This window comes from Colletotrichum gloeosporioides (genome assembly GCF_011800055.1).
Source record: "Colletotrichum gloeosporioides strain Lc1 chromosome Unknown consensus_117, whole genome shotgun sequence".
NCBI lineage: Eukaryota > Fungi > Ascomycota > Sordariomycetes > Glomerellales > Glomerellaceae > Colletotrichum > Colletotrichum gloeosporioides.
Window position 1 is genome coordinate 1,416,792 of NW_025544762.1, and position 21,331 is coordinate 1,438,122.

A 21,331-nucleotide genomic window follows, 5' to 3' on the forward strand; every position below is an offset into this window, starting at 1 on the left:
TCAACCTCAGTCGTCATTAGCGCCAACGCCATCTCGACTCGAGGTGATCTGGAATAGCGACTGGCAGACAAACTCGTGGGGGCTATGGAGACTGCGTGTTGTCACTGTAGAGTAGCACCATCTGTCAGGTTTCTGGCTCATCCTCTTACACGTTAGTGGCCGCGTGATATGCACGTAAGTCGCCGGTGACGCGCAGGACTCTTTTGGCAAGCATCTCCATCTCTCTACTTCCATGTGGATAGGGCGGCTACGGACGGACAATACAGATGTAAACAGCTGATGCCATCTGAAGCACGGTTTAGCACGTAGTCACTACTTGCAAATTGGGAGGCCTTCCAGGTAAGCGGGGATAGGATGTTTGGGGTCATCCAGTCACTTTCGCTTTCCCCTCAGTTAGCAGAACGACGTCATCAGCCGTCGCAACCCTCCACGTACCGCAGGCACGCCTCAACTCACATGTAAGCCTCCGACGAGATACTTTATAAACAGCCCTTTGTCCCGCTCGTTCTTACCCTGCTCCTGCCCAGACAAGACACCATTACCTTTCAAAACCAAACCTCAAACCAAACAAACAACCCAACCAATAATCATTCACAATGGCCGACAAGGTTAAGGAACTCGTTAACAACATCACCAAGGGCAAGGTAAGCGAACTCTTAACCCCTAAAATAGAATCTAGTATCAGACTGACCTCCGAACAGGACTCCGAGAAGGAGAAGGAGTTCAGCGTCCAGCCCATCAAGGAGGGTGGTGTCGACCCCAAGTTCGCTGCCCACCAGGCGCACCCCGGCCCCGCCGTGCCCAAGGACTTCAACGCCCAGGAGGAAGGCACCAAGGAGGAGCGCAGAGCCAAGGCTGAGGCTCTCAACAAATAGAGAAGATGTCAGCGTTTGACTCTTCATGATGTATGATCACAAATGACATTGTAGAATATGGGTCACGGAGGCGGCACCCGGGATGGGTACGGAGCCTTCGGCATTGGGCGGCGGATAGCGTCGTAATGCTCCAAATGAATTCATGAATCGATTCCCACATAACTTGAGACCGCTCACAAGGCGTAACGATCTCGGATAATTAAATTTGCGCACGTTGTGACATGGTTGAAGCGCCTCTCTGCGCTGTCTGTTTGTAGTAGCAATCTTGAGTATGGCTACACGGCACAGTCTTCTATCGAGATGGAAGAAAGGATCGGTCAATCAATCACTGATCAGTCGACCAATGCGGCACTTTGGAGACCAACAGATGCAACGCTGCAGGTTCCACGTCCCACAATGACGACAATCTTCCTCTCACTTCCACGTGGCGGTGCGTACGCGCAAGGTGTGGCTGGTACGGCGTATCGAGGGACCACTGCCTGCCCCCTTCAGGCTCACTGACTGCGCTGGCATGCGCACCTCAGCGCTGCAAAGCTGGGGCCTGAGCTGACGCCCGAGCTGCGCCCGAGAGAGAGACACAGAGAGAGACCTTTGGTGAGGGAAACTCAGGAAACATCCCAGCCCGGCTGCTACTGAAACGAACGACTCAGCCACCTGCGGTGGCCCAGGGCAGCCGGTTACGAGTCCCGTCCGGCCCAGTCCCATTCGTGGTCTCCAGTGCTCCGCTACAGTCGTACCGTTCCCTCCATGCCAAATCGCCTGTCCACCATTCTTCTCGTTCAATCAGGTCCGAGTAACGTTTATTTCCATCGCACACACCACAACGACCAGGACCTCACCCTCGCGCGGCACAACCTTCTCTCCTCTCAGCCTTCTTGGGACGGCATTTTTATGATATCCTCAGGGTTCCCTCGTTGAGTGATGCGAGCCCACATTTCATGAAACGCCCCCGGACCCGGAAGCTCTGGCATCTTTGAGCACAAGCTTATCACTCTCGCATTGGACGCAGCTTTCTTTTGGGCGCAGAGCGGCTGCCTCACGTTTGCACCAATCTAAACGCCAGCCCAGTACTGGCACTGTACCTGACCCTGCTGTTTGTTCTGCGGCAGCATAGCAGCCTTCTCGCTGTACCTCAACTTCCAAACACCACAAGCGACGTCGCCCTTCAACTCGCCTCGGGAACCTTGCCAAGTTCACTGCTGAAAGCGACCGACCTGACGAACCGCCATCCCGAAAGAGGAGGTGTCTGCCCAGACACCATCGACTAAGCGCCACTTGCTCTTACCTGACATACACGCGTACGACGCAGACTGCTGTTATTCTGGGAGTGCCACTGCTGCCTTTGGTGCCGCGGCTGCTGCAAGCACACGACCCTCTGCATCAACTCCACCTCGTCCCAATTCCACCTTGAATCGACTACATACGAACCTCGACCTCTCCACCACCCAACCTCCCTCGACCGCCTCTCCTTCGCTGACCACTCCCCGCCATCATGCCGTCGATCTTGAGCGATGACGACAAGGAGACTGTCAAGCGCTTCGTTCCCAAGCAGACAAACAAGATCCAAGCCGTCGCCGTTGCCAGGTTATATGTGGCCTATCCCAATCCTGCGAAATGGACATACACGGGCATCCAGGGCGCCATCGTTTTGTCAAACGACCTGGTAGGCAACACCTATTGGCTCAAGATGGTTGACATCTCTGTAAGTACTCCGCCCCTCTCTACGTGCTGTTGCATCCCTTGGCTGACATGCGTCTAGTCCGCAAACCGAGGCGTCATCTGGGATCAGGAGATATTCGAATCGTGGAGCTACAATCAAGACCGCACCTACTTTCACAGTTTCGAAATCGAAGAATGTCTCGCGGGCCTGTCATTCATGGACGAGAAGGAGGCAAAACAATTCAAGAAGAAGATGGATGACAGGGAAAAGAATGCGAGCAGAGGCACAAGGGCAACTCCATTCGGAGGAGCTGCACAATCTCATCCTCACAAACATGGTCTGCTCGGAGGACTTTTCGGTAGCCGCCATGCTTCAGCTCCCACACCCCCCGATTCGCCGCGAGCACATGGCCGAATGCCATCGCTCGGGGGACCCAACGGTCACAAGTCCTCCGAATTCGCAGTTCTCGATGCGTTCGACTCGAATTGGCGCGAGAACTTTGGACAGGATCTGCGAGACAAGGGCTTGACCGATGAGTTCATTAAGGAGAACCAGGAGTTCATCGTCGACTTCTTGAAGGAGGAGCAGGAGAAGCTGATGGCTGGAGCAAGAAGCCACGTTCCTCCTCCCCCTCCTCCGCCACCAACAGGATCCCATTCCAATGGCATTGAACCAAGAAATAGGCTTCCTCCGCCACCGCCCCCTCCAGCAGACGGCCCACGTGTACCACCGCCGCCTCCGGCTCCACGACGCGGCAATGCCCCCGCTCCTCCGCCAGCACGGAGGTCTGGCAAGACCGAACCACCGGCCGTTCACAGAGAACCAACCCCTCCAAGCGAGCCTTCTGCGCCCGAGCCGCCCAAAAACCGCTTCGCCGTGCCTCCACCCTTGCCAGACGCCGGCAAGCTTGCGCATGCTCTCGGAGGCTCTGTCAGTGCCATTCGCGGGCCGGCAAATGGACCGCCTCCGCCTCCACGCCCGCCAAAGACACCTATGCAAGAAGAAGAGAGACCCGCGAGTCACAGGTTCGGAGTGCCTCCCGCGTTTCCAGGCTCACGACCGCCGCCAACTCCAAGCCGCGGTCCGGTTCCACCACCTCCCCCTCCGAGAGCAGATGCTGGCCCGCCGCCGGCCCTCCCCCCGAAAGCCCCGGCGAACGAGGCCCCTCCCCTACCACCACCTTCTTCACGGCCGGTACCACCTGCACCAGCAGCTGGAGGCCCTCCACCCCCACCGCCTCTGCCAGCATCGCAGGCTCCTCCGCCGCCGCCGTTACCCTCCTCGAGCGCGCCTCCTCCGCCCCCTCTACCTACCTCACCACCGCCTTTGCCAACATCCAACGCGCCACCTCCGCCGCCGTTGCCCTCGTCGAACGCTCCCCCACCACCTCCTTTGCCATCAAGCAACGCTCCCCCCGCACCGCCTCCACCTCCTCCCGGGGCCGGTGCGCCCCCTCCTCCTCCCCCACCGCCGCCAGCTGCCTTGGGTGGACCCCCGGCTCCTCCCATGCCGAACCGAGACTCTGGGTACTCCTCTGGCGTTCCCGCTCCCGCGCCGGATGCCGGTCGCTCCGGCATGCTGGCCGATATCCAGAAGGCTGGTGGTATCAAGGCACTGAAGAAGGTGGACAGAAGTCAGATTCGCGACCGAAGTGGTGCTTCAGTTGGTGGCAGCAATGATACTGGGCCGCACGGAAGCGGTTTGCCCCCTGCTGGTGTTGCCCCTGGTGGCGGTGGTGACATGGCCAACGCCCTTGCCGCCGCGTTGCAGAAGAGAAAGGAGAAGGTCAGCAGAAGTGGTAAGTTGACATCTATCTATTTGGTCTACGGAATCCAAGCTAATTTGCCGTTAGATGACGAAAGTGACAACGACGACTGGTAAGCCGTTAGTAGTTCATCATGGAAATAGAGGCACGCCGTCCAGGTTATGGTGCCACGCATGCGTCTTCTTCAAACAAGCACGGATATTTAGCATTCAGTTCTTGCTATCCCAAATGATAGCTGCATACTTAGGATGGGGTGGATCACTGCTATTGGCGTCTTTTGGAGCATACTGAAGGGCGCTTCACCGAGCAGGAAAAGTGGAATATGATGTGGAAGCCGACGATTATAGCGTCCGGCACAGCAATCAGCGGGTTGTCATGGAAGTGAATGAGCTTGCTCCCAAGCGCATTAGTCATACGTAAAAGAGATTGGAATCAAAACATCAGTAACTTTCCAAAACGGCGACTTGATGCATGTGAGAATGAAATTTCAGCGTGATATAAGGTGGACTTTAGGGGCGGCCCGGAGACCACACGCCAAAATAATTCAATTAATCAAGCGCAAGGAAATAGTTCTATCGTCCCCGAGATCTGATCTGACGAGCCATGACGTCTCTCCCACCATGGCCGTCCAACGCACCGCCCTAGACACCTTAACTGTCGCGGAATCCAGTAGCCGACGTAGCGAAGACCACTGGATTTGAGAGAGAAGACAGCATCCCCACCCTCCCGGTCTTGCAGCAGAAGGCCGGCCGGGGGAGGAGGTTTCGGGGGCTCCACAAAAACACACGAGCATGACGCGTGGGAAGGGTTTTTTGTTTAAATGTCGTCAATGTCGACCTCCTTCTTGCCATCGCCGCCGGCCTCGTCGCCGCTCTCCTCGGAGTCGCGGTCGTCGTCGAACTCGAAGTTGCAGTCACCGTCGCCGTCGGCACCGTAGGTGTCGGTCTCGTTGATCTTGGCGGACTCGGGCAGCTCGCCGTAGGCCTTAAGGGAACGGGCCTCGTCGGCGGTGTACTTGAGGATGACGTCGCCCTTGTCGTCCTGGTACTCACGCAGGGAGAGGAGGATGATGTCGCCCTGGTTGATCCAGACCTTCTTGCGGAGCTTGCCACGAATGTTGGCGAGACGCTTGACGCCGTCGAAGCACTGGGCCTCGAGACGGCCGTTGCCGAGCATCTTTACGACCTGAGCGTACTCTGAAAGGGAGTTAGTGGAATAATCATGACGTTGTTTCGTATACAAGGACGGAGAGGGTGGTGGTGGTGGTGGTGCCAACGCGTGTTGGGTGATGGGAAATTATGGAAATTTCTTGTTTCGTGCAGCCGAAACAAAGGAGGTTGTGTTGCACTGACCTTGGCCATCTTCCTTGAAGGTGAGCTCACGCTTCTCGTGGTCGGACTCGTTCTTGCCACGTCTGCGGTTCTTTCCTCCCTGTGTGGTTGTTAGTCTGTATTCAGGAGCGACTCCATGATCCTCAACACCATCAACAGCATCACCATGGTCGGTGTGCGTTGCCTCGAATAGCATGGAGGGGGCGGGGTTGATGGCGGGTCCGGCTAAGCAGGGGAGGGGTGGTTTTTTTTTTCGCCCTTCTGTTTTGCCAAACCACAACCACAACAATCATACGCAGATGGATGAACTGACCTTTCCCTTATTCTTGGGCATTTTGACTCTCGAGAATACCGGTTCTGAGGTTCGATGGGGGAGGGGGGTGGGAGAGTGGAAGTGTTGTCGAGGAGTGGAAAGGGGAGGGAATCAAGTGGGCGATGATGTTGATGGGCGGGCTTTATTGTGCGCTCGCGCGAAATATGGGCTTTGGGCTGCTGCTTTCTCCGATACCCAGTCAGTGTGTGCCTCGCCTTACGCAGGGCAGTGATTTACTGGGTACTGCGGCAATGGGGGAGGAATGGGATGGCGCTTGCTGGAACCACTGGTTCTGGGGCTACTGGAGGGGCGAATGATGTAGACGGTATGACTCAAGTGGGGACACTGCTTTAGGGGGCTGCAGTTAGGTGTCATCACCAACAAACTGAGGTTAGCGGTTGGCAAAGTGCTGTGGCTCGGCTCAAGCATTGCATTACCTAAGGCACCACAGCACAGGTACAGTGGAAATGTGCGAGCCACAGGCCAAATGTGTGACACTGCATAGCCCACCCTGCAACCTGGACGGTCTGGGTACTCACGGCTTATCTAATCTCTAAATAATTTGGAGACGGTTGTGAAGCAAGATCTCGTCAAACTCTCCAGCTGGAGACAGCCTACCTTTATGACATCGTTTTCCTCCAGGAACCCGTTCCCCGAGAGAGCCGAACCGATGACTCGGTCATGACTCTGAGCTAGACCAACCTCGACAACAGTCAACTGTCGCCGCCAGGCATGACTCTTTGCCAACCGACACCCGAACTTCTGCGATGAACCCGGCGAGACGGCAGTTTGTGACCCGCGGCCTTTGGCGGCTGCCGTCGACCTCGACAGCGCTCCGAGCCAGTTTCGTACCGGTGGTCCAATGCTATAGCTCCTCCCCAAGAAAGCCGGTTCTCCCCGTCCCAAGCAAGCCGTATGACGAGAATGCGCCTCTCGAGCAACATACCATTTCCATATTTAGGCGCCTCAACATGCGATCACCATTCCAAAGAGGAATTTGGAAGGAAGTGCCCCGAGATCACAGCAAAAACATCGATGCGCAGAAATACATCCTTTGCAGATACTCGCTGGAGCACGTTGTCGAACGTTTCGACATGTTCAAGTTCCAAAACTCTCGACACCCCACTGCGAACGTCGCGGTGCTGGAGTATCAGTATGAGAAGATGAAGAGGGATCGGCCGCTATGGCCACAATACGATGGTGTTTACAAATTTGGACGTGCTGGGCTCGTCATTACGGCGCGTGCCAGGCTGATGAAGGCTCTGAGGACGTCTCTGTTCGCCAGAGGGTATGACATATACGGACGGAGACTTGCGGCCGAAGAGATGGACGGGCAGCGCAAGAAGGGTTCAGGTAATCTGCGCGGGTCGATACTCTTGAAGGCACAGCAACCACAGGAGATCAAGGCCAAGTTGACGATGAAGGAGATACAAGAGGTTGTTGATTATTGTGTGGACTTCTTCATAAAGCAGACTCAAGGAGTATGGCCCCATGAGAGGCCGCCACCTTCTGCCACAACATCGCGGCGAGCGTCAAGAAGGGAGATGCAACTCCCGCCTCCAAGCTTACGAGGGCTCCCGTATCAACCTTGTCTGAAGAAGGAAGACATGCTGACGCAGGGCACTGACTCCAAGAGCGGTCAACCTTTAAGCAATGTGACGCAGGAGCAAGAAAGCTCGGCATCAAAGGCACGCATATTGCCAAAGAAGGCTGCAAGGACCTTGAAGCGATGAGCAGTTCAAAAGAGGACTAGAAACGCACCTGAAGTTAGCCGAGGCTCGCTACTATAGAGCCTATTCGCGCATCATGGCGAGCAAGATCGAAGATCACAAAACTGGCCAAAGCCGGGCCTTGACACAACAACTGGATAAGCAGAAAGAGGAAAGGCTTCCTCTGCAGAACTAGAATTTTGCGAGGAAGTTGCTGCTAGTCTTGCGCAACTAGATGCCAAACTCTGCTATTGACCATCAAACATCATTGATACCCCAAAATAGAACCGTTCAACTTGCGAACAAAGACTCTTCATGACGATAATCGGCTGGTCATTGCCAGAGTCCTTGGAGCTACAGCATCAAATTTAGCAAACACTGTCACTAAAGCTAACCAACGTGACGCCCACAGCAGGCCACATGCATCGACTCTAATGAACAAGCACTTCAGTACACGTTAAGCTGGCAAAGCTCTTTCTGAAGTTCACAGGGTGAAGCACAGGGCAGGCAGGGTACGTACCCATGCACCTGTGCTTGTTTCCTGCTTGCCCAGGCCAGGACACAGCAGCACTTGAGGACGAATCACATCGCTAGCGCAGAGCTGCCAGCCGAGACGTTCTGGAGCTGCCAACCTGGTTAATTAAGTGAGAGGACGTTGCATCTCTGACCCAGCATATGTGTCTCGGCCTCTACAAACACGCTACACAGCAAATCCAAACCGTCGCCGCCTGCCTTCGACGAAGTTATCGCGAGTCAAACTGTACCTCGGAAACCGGGCATTGACAGGCGACAACAGTTTTCACCAACCGACCCGCGCAATTGATTCGGCCTGTCACGACTGCAGACCAATTACGTATCGTTTCAAGGGACATTGGGCCAGCCCCCTCAACACCAGCAAGCACAACCACGATGCTTGTCTCCCTGACCGTCGGCAAGGTCGACGCTGGCGTCACGGTTCTCCTGACGCCTGATAAGCGCTTGGTAAGTCTGTCCGGATACATGCCCTTCTGGAGGCAGGCACCTTGAAGCTCCTGAGAGCATTTACGTCGCCGGCGTCTACTACGAAGCTTACCCCTTGATGTCTCGTTGCTGACTCTCACTCTTTCCAGATCGAGTTTCCCTCCATCCTTCTCCCTCCCAACATTTCCTCCGGCAGCATTGTCGACATTACCGTCTCCCGCAACCTCAACTCTGAGGGCAAGACCGAGAATGCCTTCCGCGAGCTTCAGGACCGCATTTACTCAGCCTTCGGCGCCTCAGCGCCCACCACACCCGTCCTCCGCTGCCGCAATGCCACGCAGACGTCTGTCGTCCTCGAATGGGACCCTATCGAGCTAGCCACCGCCGACCTCATTTCCCTCTCACTGTACCGCAACGGCCAAAAGGCCGGCAACATCCCTCGCCCCTTGCAGATGCACAGCACCAAGATCAGTGGTCTGGCGGTCGATACCGATTATACTTTCCACCTCGTTCTGCGAACCACCGCCGGCACCTTCAGCTCCGACAAGGTTGTTGTGCGCACCCACAAGATGACGGACCTCAGCGGCATCACCATCACCACGGGCATCATGCCCGCCGCCACTAAAGAGGCGCTGGCCGCCGCCGTCGACCGCATTGGTGCCAAGATTGTCGACAGCGTCCGCATCGACACCACGCATTTTGTCACTACTGAAGGTCGCGGCCTCGCCTGGGAGAAGGCCGTCGAGACAAACATCCCCGTCGTGCGACCTGAGTGGGTCGAGGCTTGCGAGAAGAACGGCCGCATTCTTGGTGTCACCAAGTTCTACCTCGACGCTCTGAGGCCGGTTCCCTCCGGTGACGAGCTCCAGCAGGCCCCCACGCCGCCTCAGCCTCAGCAGCAGAGCCCGCAGACACAGAAGGAACTACCTTCACCTCCTCCAGGCACCTCGCCTGAGAACGGCGATGCCTCGTCCGCCAAGTCTCCCGAGGAGAAGCCACCTGCGCCCAAGGCGGAGGAGGAGCAGCAAACGGCCGGTGACGAAGAGAAAGAAGCGGAGCAGAAGAGGATCGCCGACCAGGAAGAGCAAAAGGTGCGGTTCGAAGAAAAGGAGGAGCAGAACCTTGCGCACCGGCCGAAGGAGGAAGATGACGAGAGCAGCGAGAAGGGCAAAGGTGACGAGGACAATCCGACCGGGAAGCCAGGCGCATCCCCTGACGGAGCATCTTTCGAAAATGTTGCCTTGTGAAGACGAGAAGAGATCGAGGAGCTAGCTAAAAAGGAGCCAGAATGATTGCGGTCCTTTCTCAGCAAGGAGTTATCAGAGGAGAAGTCTCGGGTTCATGTACAACTAGTAGCCTTTTCTTCACGACATTTATAGAGTAAGTTGGACGAAATTTTACGAAGTTTCAGAATTATCACTTTTATTATCATGACCACAGCCCTTGTCTGCCTCTTTCGGGGGGTATCTCAGTCTCCATCATGGCAGAATCTCCTTCCCCTGCCAGTCCCAACACCTGCCTCGTCCCTCCAACCCGACCTCCTTCGTGAGCACACTGCACATCCTCTCGACGGCATACTCGGGCTCAAACAACTTCCCCTCGGGCACCCCGTCCCAGAACGCCTTGCTCAACCCCGTCTTCACGGTGCCGGGATGATACGCCACCGCCATCGCCTTCTCGCCGCTCCGCGCGCCCAGCCACAAATCCAAACTCTTGGCCAGGCTCGTCACGCCCGCCTTGGACGCGCGGTAGCTGTACCACCCGCCCTTGCGGTTGTCCGACGTGCTGCCCACCCGCGCCGACATGGCCGCCCACACGGCCCTCCCCGGCGGCAGCCCCTCTTCTTCCTCCTCTGCCCCCAGCGACGCGGCCTTGCGCGGGAGGAACCCCGAAAAGTGCTTCATGAGCATCATCTGGCCCAGCGTATTGACCTTGAACGTCTCCAGCGCGGCGTCGTACTCGATCTGCGCGGGCGCCTTCTCCGGGTGCAGGATGCCCGGCGTCGCGAGCGCGAGGCGCAGGTGGTGCGTCGCCGGCGGGAACAGGGTCTTCGCCTCCTCCGCCGCGGCGGCGATGGTGGGCTCGTCGGTCACGTCGAGGCGGACGACCTTGAGGCGCGGGGCGAGGTCCTCGGCGCCGGGGAGGGCGTCGAGGATGTGGTGCTTGGTCGCCGTGGTGTCGGCGGCGCGGCAGGTCGCGAGGATCGGGGCGCGCGTCGTGAGGAGGAGGTGCCGGGTCAGGTGGCGGCCTATGCCCCTGGAGGAGGGGGAGACGAAGATCCAGGGACTGGACATTATTTCTGTTCTTCTTTCTTTTTGGTTTTCTTATCGTTTGGGGGCAGTTCGTCTCTTGTTCGGGGCTTGAGATGGTCTCGTGTCACGGTGTCGCGGTTTATTGGGAAGCCAGCCGTCTGAGCTTCCAAAACATGTATTGTGTAAATTCTTGCCGAACATCAGGCATGTGGTTCGTCCTGTCTGCTAAGACAGGAATTTGTTCTTTTTTCTCTAATTGAGTTTCAGGCGAACCAAGTCAAAGACATCATGACTTGCGAAATATTGGGGCATTTCAGATGCGGTCCGCAACGACGTCATTGGTTGGCTGAAAGCGCCTTACATCCAGATTCACCTAGCACGACTTCTTTCCTTGATCGGATCTACGACAATTCCCCTGGCTAAATTAGTGTCCGGATCGGGAGCTAGCAAGCGGCCGTTTCTGATCAGCATCTTTGCAGGAGCACAGCGAAATTTTATTCCTGCACGTGTAGAGGACAACGTCTTTGGTGATTCTTCGTCAATTGTAGAGGTTGGCGGCCGCATCTACGGCGCCGAGAAGGTTGGTCATGAGATGGATGCTATGAGATACGTAAAACACATCACACCAGACATCTGCTCATCACAAATGCGTGAGAGAGACTGGTTCTCCCGAGAAAGCCCGTTGACAAAAGAAACTCGTTCCCGCAGCCTCCGTCCAAGTCATCAACGCTGAACCCAACCCAGTTGAAGACTTGCGCGGCCCCCGGCCGTCAGATCTAAACAATGGAAAGAAAAAAGCAGCAAGAACGAGACACAAAAGGAAAAAGGTATACCCTCCACGGTCCACGTTGATCAATAGGAAAAAGGAAATAAGAAACATCGTCAACATCCCGCTTTAAATCATGTTGTAATAGTACTCGTTCGGACCACCGGGCTGCGGCGTCCGGATGCGCTCTGTCCGGTTTGTCTCCTGGCTTACGCGCGCGGCGAACTGGAGCTCCCTGATGAGAGGGTCCAGGGAATCCAAGCCGCCGCGGGTGATGAGGGGAGGGAGGACGGGGGCGCCGTGGCGACGGGCTCGAGGGGCCCCTGACCGACGGGACGAAGCGTTGTGTGAAGTTGACGGCCGACGCGGTCTGCGATTGCGGTCGTGGTTGTCAATGAAGGCGCCGTCAAAATCCAGAAAGTCGTCTCGGTTGTCTGCAAGCCTCCGACGCGGCTGGGACTCGGACTGATGATGCTGGTGATGCGACGACCTGCTTTGCAGCCGCCCGGTCCTGCGCACGCGGATTTCTTGCCGGGCGTCCCGGCTGATGCGGTGCTCCTCGTAGACAAAGTCGTGGTCGTCGTCGAGCGGCCAGTCCAGGGGTGGGGATGTGAGAAAGGGGGAGCCTGGGAGACTCCTGAGTTCGTGCATGCAACGCTCCAGACGGTCGATGAAGAGCATCTGGTTCTGCTCCTGCTGATGCATGCGCATCTCGAGGCGTTCCTGGTTCAGGAGCATCTCGTGCGCTAGATCGTTGACCCGTGCGCTGCGGAGGGAGGCGTAGTGGTTGCGGAGCTCTCTGGCGGACATGGAGAGGAGGTCGACAGGTGCTTCGTCGACGTCGGCGCGGGCGCGGCTCTTCGGACGGAGGGTGGCGGTCTCAGCTGCGTCGCCTTCGTCGGCTGCTGGCTGGCGTCGTCGTTGCAGGTCTGCGGAGCCGCGGGCGGTGTTGAAGAGCTCTGGGTTCGTATTTCCCGCGGTGTGCGGGCGGGCGAGCTGGGTCGAAGTGGAAGGTTGGGCCGCGACAGTGGTCTGGCTGCTTGGGAAAGGGGGATGTGAGACTCCGACTACTGTAATTGGGGAGTTGAGGGTTGAAGCTGACCACCTCTCGTCCATCGGACCTGTGGGCACGACTTCGGCCACAGGCATGATTGCACTGAGCCTTGGCCCCGAGCCAGGCTTTGGAAACGCCGCGATGCTGCCGGCGATGAATTGCTCTGTGGATGATCTCGGAAGGTCTACTTCGGCGTCGACTATACTCAGGGGCGGAGAGGTCAGACGGGCCGAGTCGACCTGGGAGAGGGTTGCCGAGTCGGCGCGAGACATTCTGGCTGGGCGAGGGGGAGAAGAGCCGTCCTCGACAGCTTGGCCTACCTGGGCGGCGTCTGCATCGGAAGGCGCGAAGCTGCCTATCCGGTCCAAGAGCGGCACAGAGCTCGCCCAGCTGCCGCGGTGATAGCTTCCCCACCGGCGAGGCGGTTCAGAGCTACTAGTGCTGTCTCTGAAGAGGCTGTTGTCGAAGTTGCTCGCTGCGGAATCCGCGGCGGCCATGGTGTCGTTGAGGAGGCTTGTGCTCAGCCAGTCCGGCGTCGGTGTCTCTTCGCGAGCGGTTTCCCACCCGGGCGTCAGCTCCTCCTGCGCGGTCTCCCAGCCTGGCGTTTCTGCTTGCTGGGTGGCCTGCCAGTCGGAGATCTTGCCGTTCGAGTCGGTGTTTGACGATGTCTGATCCTTCTTAGCCATGTTGGCCAAGTTTGTAGCAGAGAGCTTTGTCTCCATGCCACGGAAGTTCCTTCCGAACGTGCCATCCCGAGAAGGGAGGCGGAGGTTGCTAATCACCGTCTCAGTTGTCTGTGGCCTCGGCGTGATTTCGCCGTCATCCTCCTGCTGCAGCTGCTTCAGGGCCCTGAGAGCCTCCATGTCTCTGTGCTTCAGAGACTTGACGCGGTCCCTGCGACTCTGTCTGGAGGCGGCGGTCCTCGTTGACGGATTACGAGAGGCTATAGAACCATTCACCAGGGTGGTTTGGTTGGTATCACTACTCCCTGGTCGGGTGGTGAATGACTGTCTTGGCGTCATTGACTCTGAATCTTGGAGTACGACCGACGCGGTCGAGTAGGCTCTTGCGGGCCGGGCTCTTGAGATGACGGGTTCAGATAATTCCGTCGTCGCAATGCTCGGACTCAGAGACGGTACTTCTGAGTACCCTGGGCTGAGCTGCGGCCCATCAAAAGCGACACTCTGACGCTTTGTGCTGCCGCCAATCAAGCCGTCAATCGAAGGCTTGTCTCTCGCGGTGTTTGTCTTGGGCCGCACAATCTTGATGCTCGAACGTCGAGGCGGCAGGACGATGTTCTGAGGTCTCCTTGGAGACTTGCTCTTTGGCTTTTGGTGCTGTGGGCTCGCAGACTGCGACAGGCTCTCCGAGATCCAGCACTCTCTGTCGATATTCTCGCTGGGGGTCTGGGGCATCACCACAGGTGATGCCGGGAGCTCTGCGTACTGCGGTGGGGGCAACGGCAAGCGCTCGCGCTTCGGCTTGGAAACACTCGGTTTCCCGCGCAGGCTTCCTGGCGGCGTTGAGTAAGGTGTCCTGGGCGGGCTCAGGGGGTTGGGGTTGACTTTGGGCCAGATAGACACGTTGCCCTTGACCCCCTTGCAACGTTGCGACTTCGTGCTCATGGTATTCATGGTGTTGAGTGTCGACAGAGATCCCTTTTCGCTGACGGTCTTGAGAACGGTCACGGTGCGCTCACTGGCATACGGCCTGACCTGTCCGTTGAGGGTATCCTCGCTGCCCCGGGCAGGAGTAGGGGGGAGCGGCGGGGTGGCATTGAAGATGGCGAGCGCCCAGTCGGAGTCCGGTCCTACGTGGCAGTACTCCAACGGAATAGAGATTGCGATATGCGAGTTTCCGCTCGCCGTTTTGGACGCGACGGCAGAGTTGGGCAGTCCCGCGGTCCGTGGCCGACGGGCTGGCGACTCCGACCTGGCGCGGGTGCGCGGGCGGCGCAGCTTCTTGAATAGCCTCCATCTTTCGGGCTCCTCCTCCTCGTCCTGAGGTTCGTCGTGCTCGAAGACGGATCGTTGCTCGGAGCGCTGCGGTGGCGGTGAGTTGGTCCGGAAGAATTCAATGAGGTCGCCCAAGCCCTGTCTGTCGTTGTTTTCCCTGGCGCGAGCGCGGACGGCGCCCCATTCGGAATCGGAGTCCGCGGTGTCGATCCGGCTGAGTGCTTGCGCAAAGAGGTCGTTTGATGATCTGGCTGGGCGCGGAGAGAAACCTTGTTCGCCGTCGCTGCCGAAGCTGCTGAATGTGCCCCGGCGACCTCTGGTAAGGGAGAGGTCCAGCCGAGGAGGACCCAAGTTCGTTGTCACAGCCATGACCTTAGATTCCCTGTGGATGATGCTCTCGGAGATGGCCATTCCGTCACTGGCGGGAGGTCCAATAGTGCAATTGACTGTTCTGGGATGACATGCCCGAGGTTACCACGGTAGACGGGACCTGAAAGTCCAAGTGTTTGACGAAGCAGTCGTACAGTTGTGATGGGTTTCGCGACTCGCCTGCGGCGTAGCAAGCTATGTGTGATGATGGTACGGGACGCCTGGCGACACCCGTCAGTGTAATGGGATGATGATCACGCAACCGGGATGAGGGAGATCAACCGTGATTTGCATCCAGGGTCCCAAGCTGCCGTTTACCGGAATAGTAGGTGAAGAGCAGAAAGAGAGGGGGAGGGGGATGTAAGATGAAGGATGGGGGAGATCAAAATATCAGGGTTCATCGAGCAACACCTCGAGAGACAGGACCATCCCTCGGGTCTCGAGCGCAGGATGGCGGACGGCAGGGATCGATATATGTTCTGGTCCGGCCGGGTTCCCTCTGGGCGACCGTTGGAACTGAGCGAGAGGAGAGAGAGGGGGGGAAAGGCGGGAGGGGAGACAGACGGTGGCAGACGGAGGCAGTGGAAGCGTCAAACCATCGCGGGGAGGCGTCCGTGCAAAATGATGGGAACGAGGGCTACAGAGGACTCAGGGCTTGCGCCATGGCCAGACTCTGTGAGGAAGAAGATTGAGAGACGGGGGATGGGGAACACACACATACACAGACTCACAGCTGCCATATTGCAGTGTCCATAGACACACGCGGTGGGTGTCCAGAGAGAGAAGTCGAGCGAAGAGAGGGGACCAGACGAGACAGCAACAGGCCAGGGCAGATCAAGGGAGGAAGAAGGCGTCGTCACTAAGAGTTTTAGACCGTCGTCTAGGGGCTCGGGCGGAGAGTGGGCTCGTGGCGCTGAGACTTTGGGGTCGGGATAGCCTCTCGAGCGAATTTGACAATGCTATTTTCTTTCTTTTTCCTCTTTCACGGGCCAGGCGTTGGTGAAGGGAAAGAAGACGGCCCACGAGGTATTCCAAGACATTGGAAGCCCGGGCTGCTGGCTTCCAGAGAGTGTGTCTGTGTGAGAGACAGCGAGAGAAAGAGGAGAGTGCGCGCTGTACGCGTTGTGTACCGTCTTGGCCCCCGGAAACGATCGAAGAGGAAGGAACTCGAACCAAGGAAAACGTAAAGTGACAAGCGCCACAATGGAGCTTCATGTTTCTTTTGGCGGCGCCTTGCAGACCGGGCTCGACCAGTGTGCCGTGCCAGTGTCACTTGAAAACGACAGGGCCACTCCCACTCCTCCGTCTCCCATATTGGGGGTCGAGGAGCAGGTGGAGGCGGAGAAGTGAAGACGAAAGAAACGCCGAAGCTGCGACGGGGGCGGAAGACCTGAACCCGTAAAGCTCCTCAATTGGCAGGCGGCCCCCGGGGGCATCACCGTGCGGCCAGTAGTCTGGGACAATCATCGCAATAGAAGTTGCTTTTGCTTTCTTCTTCCTTTCGTCGGCTGTCAGTATGGCATAGAACTTCTCCGCAGACAGACAGCGCGGCGGAACGAGGCAGCCGCGGTGTGGTGCATTGCGCTGCGTCGGAGTTGAACAAAAGACAGCTGTAGAGGGCAAAATTCGAACGAGAGAGAGCAAAAAAAGAAACCAGACGATGATCGACCAGTTTGGCGTGCGTCGGACAAGGACATGGTTGCTCGGTTGGGGGATCGGGGGGGAAGTGCCGCGGAGGAAATGGGTGGCCCCAGACCGCTGGGTGACCCCAGCAAGGGATATGCGGTAGGGATGTTTGCGCAGGTCAGCGCAGTGGCATGGCAGCCGGCGGCCCAGCGATGCAGCACCCAACATTAGCAGCATGCAGCAGCGCGCGATCCACTGCCTTGATATGCGCTCCAGTTGGTGTGCTGCAGGGGTGGACGTGCCCAAAGTGCATTCTTATCGACAGAACTGTTAGAACGGGACTACCTTGCTGTGTGACGAACTGGCAACACCAGCCTTCGTGTCCCGTCTCAGATGAAGGGGGCTTCTGGTTGGGTATTTGCTGTTTCTCACGTCCGCTCGTCATACTGGACAAACTTGCCAGTTATCTTTGATGGCGTATTTCTGCTTGGATTTAGAAACCAACATGCCTTCGTGGAGGTATCCGCAGGTAGGAGAGGCTTGCCGTTGATCGGCCCGGATGGGAGCGTCCACCCACGAAACACGATATGCCGAGATTGGGACGCGCAGAAAAGGCGGAAGAGGCAGAAAAGCGCAATGGGACTACTCCTTGGTAGGTACCTACCTAGGTGATTACCTTACCTAAGGTATTATGCGACTGGGCTTGTCATATAATGGAAGGAAGGGGGCTAGAAGAGGTGGCTTGAAGGGTGCGCTAAGCTGCGAACTGCTTTCATCGCGAGCAGGCACGCTGTGGCTTGTGGCTTCCCTTTGGCTCTGTCATTTCTCTCTTTCTCTCTCACTTAGTGACTGGGAACGCAAGATACCGCTCACGCCATGGGATACACAGAGATGCGGCGATGCTCGCTTGCGATTGCTTGCGGAACCTGTAACAAGTGTGCGGCCACCAAGATTAGGGATACAAGCAATGGAACATGAGTGAAGTGACGTCGGCTATTCTTTCGGCTGAAGCAGCTCCCTCAAGTCGCACCTTCGGGTCGTGTGCCGCGTCTAGCACCTTACGTAAAGTGCCTTAATTTCCAAAATCAAACTTTTTCCCAGATTCTGCCTTGAACTACACGAACCTTGGCTCCGGTACTCGCGTAGCCGAGCCGCGATGATGCACCGCCTTCACCTACTTGGGGGCTGGATCAGTGAGTGTGAGGTTGGAGGAGGAGTAGCTTTCCGTCCCACTGAGGATGGAAACGTCCAAGTAAGCGGGTCCCTCACTAACAGCCACTGCAACAGTCAGAACCAAAACCAAACCGTCTCAACGCCGTCAACGGGCTCAAGCGTTAGCGGCCCCTTTAGCTCTGCACCCTTCAGGCACACCAGAGGGAGCTGAGTTCAGAGCTCACACCCAGCTTCATCCATTACCCTGCCTTAAGGTACCTTAGGCTTATGTATGGTATGATGCAAATGGATCGAGCACTTGATGAATGCTATCCGAGTTATGTCCTTGTTCAATATCAACGTGAGATTAGCTCATCTCAAGACACGCGCCGAGAATTGTTCGCCAGACCAGCCTCACAAACCTTACTTTGGATCACATTCCAACCACAAGGCTGCTTGTGATCGCAGACATGAGATGCCATAAAACACGCCAATCTGGCATATCGAGGTCGGCATGTCGTCAGTTCTGCCTCTGCAGGGCATCCATCCAGATCTCCCTGTCCATGCCCTGTGCAGCTGAATGACGGCCCTGCCCTTGCTCACATCATGCCGCCGCCGATGTTACGCTGAACATCTCTGGCCCCCCAAAAAAGGCCCCAGAGGACCCCAAAGCCCCCCAATTGGCACTCTGCAATGCACTAGAAGACGATCCATGCACAAAAAAGCTGCAGTGCACATCCCGCTCGCTAAACTTATCCCAAGATCCAGGTTCCGTCCGTCGTCGTTGCTGTCGTCGTTGCTGTCGTCGTTGCTGTCGTCGTTGCTGTCGTCGTTGCTGTCGTCGTTGCCCGGGCGGATCCCCGGCGGGCTCCTCCCTGCTTTCTCCAGATCCACCATCCACCATCCACCATCCACCTCAGGGCCCTCCTCCTCCCCTCCGTATCGCCAGCGTTCCCACTCACACGGCTCGATATCAGGTCGCATTTCACCACCACGACACTCCATTCTGTGCCCCCTCCCTCGGCCTCCATCCTGCTATCCCTCTCCTCCCATCCACCCCATCGTTCCCGACAGCATTCCCAGATCGATAGATCGTGATCCCGATGTGACTCCAGAGTGCCATCCGAGCCCCCAGTCCCCGTCCAACTATTTCCAACCGACCTGAACCTTCGGCCCCAGCCCGTATCGTATCCCTTGACCCTCATACATCGCCCGCCGCCCTGTGTGTCTCCGTCAGCTCCATCGCCACAACCGCAACCCCTCACAACCCTCACAGTTCGCCGGCCCGCAACGCTTAGTCTCCTCCCGCACCCGCCCTCTCGCCGCCGAATGTCTCTCCTTCCCAACGAGAGCCGAAACATGCGCCCTCAGGAACAAGAAACTCCCACGCACACACACATAACGCCGTAGCCTGCCAGCCCGCAGGCCGTGCCGAACCTGTCCGACGCCAAACACCACCACCCAAACCCCATCTCCAACCCCAAGGGGAAAAGCCCAAGACATCCATGGATGGCTAAATCGCAAGGATGTTCAGCTTTACGATTCCTGGACTCACCAGAGTTTGGACCAACTCTTAAGTGAACAGGGGACCCCCTTCCTCCTCCTCGCTCCTCCTTACCCATCCACCTTGATCCTCCCCACCCATCCCCCGTCAAATCCGTCAACCAAGGTGTGACTCCCGTCAAAACCTTCAGATGGCAAACAAGTGACAGATGTCTTCCTTCCTCCACTTGGTCCGTCCTTCCTGGCCCCCATCAATCCCCCATGCATCAGTCACGTAACAAATCATGTCTCTCCTGCTCGCAAGTAGTGAGTCATTTTTTGAGTCAAGCCATTCGAAACATCTTCGTAAAAAATCTTAGATTCGCCAGCAAAAAACAACGACGCGAAATAAACAATTTCCACGGCTGGGCTGGACTGGGCCAGAATAACTGTCCACTCACTCTCATCCCGCTTCCGTCTTCCTTTGCAACGGCGGCGACACCTTATCCGACTCTCCAATGCCATTGAGACACACAAACACCAAAATAAGGAAAGCCATGTGGTCTCCCGCTTGCCGCCATAACCTTCTTTCTCTCGCCCGTCAAATATTTCTTCCTCACGTTTCTTTCCCCTTCTGCTGGAAAAAGCCAGCCCCCCTCCATCATCGGTGTCGAAAAGCTCCCAGTGTAGCTATTTTCATCCCACCCAATAGGAAAGCTTGCAACTTTCGGCCGGCCCTCGGACAGACGCCGTCGCCACAGCGCCGCCCCAGGCCCAGTCTTGCCAAGTTTTGAGCCACACATTCAAACGCGACTACTCTTGCAGGCTTCCTGCCTGCCTTGCCCTAGAAGAGTCTGCTCTGCTTTGCTGAGTGTGTCTGACGTGGATGTTTGCACCGGCGCGCTTGTTTCTTTTCCCAACCGGAAAGGCTGCCCCCCGACGCCGCAAAGCCGAGACTTGGTAAACGGCTCTTGAAGCCTGCCGTCTTGACGGAAAGCGCAGCGCCGGCGCGACATCCGCAGTTGTTTCATGTGTGAGCTTATAGTGTGTGAATTCACAGCAGTTCCTGCTCGTCCCGCGCGGGTGAGAGTAGCGGGCAAACTGGTGGCATTTTCTCCTTACTTATCGTGAAGAGATGTAGCTAGTCGCTTGCAGATCAAATACGCTGCATAGAGCCATCTCCATTGCCGTCTTTGCCGTCTCTGCAGTCTTCTCGATCGTCGTCTCTGTCGTTTTCTGTGTTATCAGGGTTGGCCCTGCTGCTTCGCGAATTCACTCGTCACACGTCAGATACTAGCAAAGTAATCTCTTTCGCTTGATAGAAGAATCCTGTGATAACACAACTACCCCAAGTAGCCCAGAAGTGGCTGGCAAATGCTGTGAAGGATTCCCCTTTCTTTGCCGCCGCTGCGCTCACGGTGATCTATTGGCATGGTAAAGTTCTCGCTCAGTAAGCTACAAATCTGCTATGACATGGCGAGGCTGCTGACACCACATTCTTCCATGAAGTCTCGGGAATCCTACCGGGAACCAAAGTCGCTTTTTTCTTTCGGTAGTATTGGTAGAATTTTGAAAGCCGAGACATGGTTCGTGGAAGTCGTGCTTGCACGGTTCAACGCGCATGGATGTCGTCTAGTCGAGCAAAATGCACTTCGACTCCGTAGTTTTATCAAGTAGATCCACGTGCAAAATACAACGAGAGACATGTGACGATAAAGTCTCACGGAGCAGCCCTTGAAGCATGCCTCTGCTCAGAGCTCAGTACGGTGACCGGGTATCTTGGAAGATCGTGAGGTTGGATCCAGCCAGAGTCGTGCTATCATGCAATGTAAGACCCTAACACTGGATCTTGCCTAAACGGGGTTGGCGGTTCCAAAATTGGCGATAGTGGTCCGTATCAGTCCAATCAGACGCGGCGCGGCTTTGGGGCGGCACGATGTGCCGATAGCGAGCAACTCTGGCCCTATCTAAGCGCCAGTCAGCCCATTCCCAGGTGAACTTCCTGTCACATTCAATACCTTACCAACAACATGTTGCGCCGCTCCCACAGCTGTATTCCGTC

General features: G+C 56.8%; 7 protein-coding genes across 7 annotated transcripts; 4 read left to right on the top strand and 3 right to left on the bottom strand.

The window, feature by feature from the left end:
- Positions 1-596: 596 nt before the first annotated feature.
- Positions 597-875, top strand: GCG54_00009327 (uncharacterized protein; the record flags this gene model as incomplete). The annotated part of the gene is made up of 2 exons (XM_045409275.1): positions 597-644; positions 702-875. The coding sequence occupies 2 exons, from the start codon at positions 597-599 to the stop codon at positions 873-875; spliced, it is 222 nt and encodes a 73-aa protein (XP_045256520.1).
- A 1,492-nt stretch (positions 876-2,367) lies between these two features.
- GCG54_00009328 (Proline-rich protein LAS17) lies at positions 2,368-4,416 on the top strand (the record flags this gene model as incomplete). The annotated part of the gene is made up of 3 exons (XM_045409276.1): positions 2,368-2,577; positions 2,635-4,333; positions 4,388-4,416. 3 exons carry the CDS (start codon positions 2,368-2,370, stop codon positions 4,414-4,416), a joined length of 1,938 nt encoding a protein of 645 aa, XP_045256521.1.
- Positions 4,417-5,116: 700 nt separating this feature from the next.
- GCG54_00009329 (Eukaryotic translation initiation factor 1A) lies at positions 5,117-5,827 on the bottom strand (the record flags this gene model as incomplete). The annotated part of the gene is made up of 2 exons (XM_045409277.1): positions 5,117-5,496; positions 5,653-5,827. 2 exons carry the CDS (start codon positions 5,825-5,827, stop codon positions 5,117-5,119), a joined length of 555 nt encoding a protein of 184 aa, XP_045256522.1.
- Positions 5,828-6,915: 1,088 nt separating this feature from the next.
- Positions 6,916-7,677, top strand: GCG54_00009330 (uncharacterized protein; the record flags this gene model as incomplete). Its single annotated transcript, XM_045409278.1, has 1 exon — positions 6,916-7,677. One exon carries the CDS (start codon positions 6,916-6,918, stop codon positions 7,675-7,677), a length of 762 nt encoding a protein of 253 aa, XP_045256523.1.
- An 843-nt stretch (positions 7,678-8,520) lies between these two features.
- GCG54_00009331 (Cell fusion protein cfr1) lies at positions 8,521-9,860 on the top strand (the record flags this gene model as incomplete). The annotated part of the gene is made up of 2 exons (XM_045409279.1): positions 8,521-8,634; positions 8,763-9,860. Coding segments are annotated over 2 exons (1,212 nt in total), but the record flags the coding sequence as incomplete, so codon positions are not given.
- A 231-nt stretch (positions 9,861-10,091) lies between these two features.
- On the bottom strand, positions 10,092-10,907 carry GCG54_00009332 (uncharacterized protein; the record flags this gene model as incomplete). Its single annotated transcript, XM_045409280.1, has 1 exon — positions 10,092-10,907. One exon carries the CDS (start codon positions 10,905-10,907, stop codon positions 10,092-10,094), a length of 816 nt encoding a protein of 271 aa, XP_045256525.1.
- An 853-nt stretch (positions 10,908-11,760) lies between these two features.
- Positions 11,761-15,051, bottom strand: GCG54_00009333 (uncharacterized protein; the record flags this gene model as incomplete). The annotated part of the gene is made up of 1 exon (XM_045409281.1): positions 11,761-15,051. One exon carries the CDS (start codon positions 15,049-15,051, stop codon positions 11,761-11,763), a length of 3,291 nt encoding a protein of 1,096 aa, XP_045256526.1.
- Between the last annotated feature and the right edge of the window lie 6,280 nt (positions 15,052-21,331).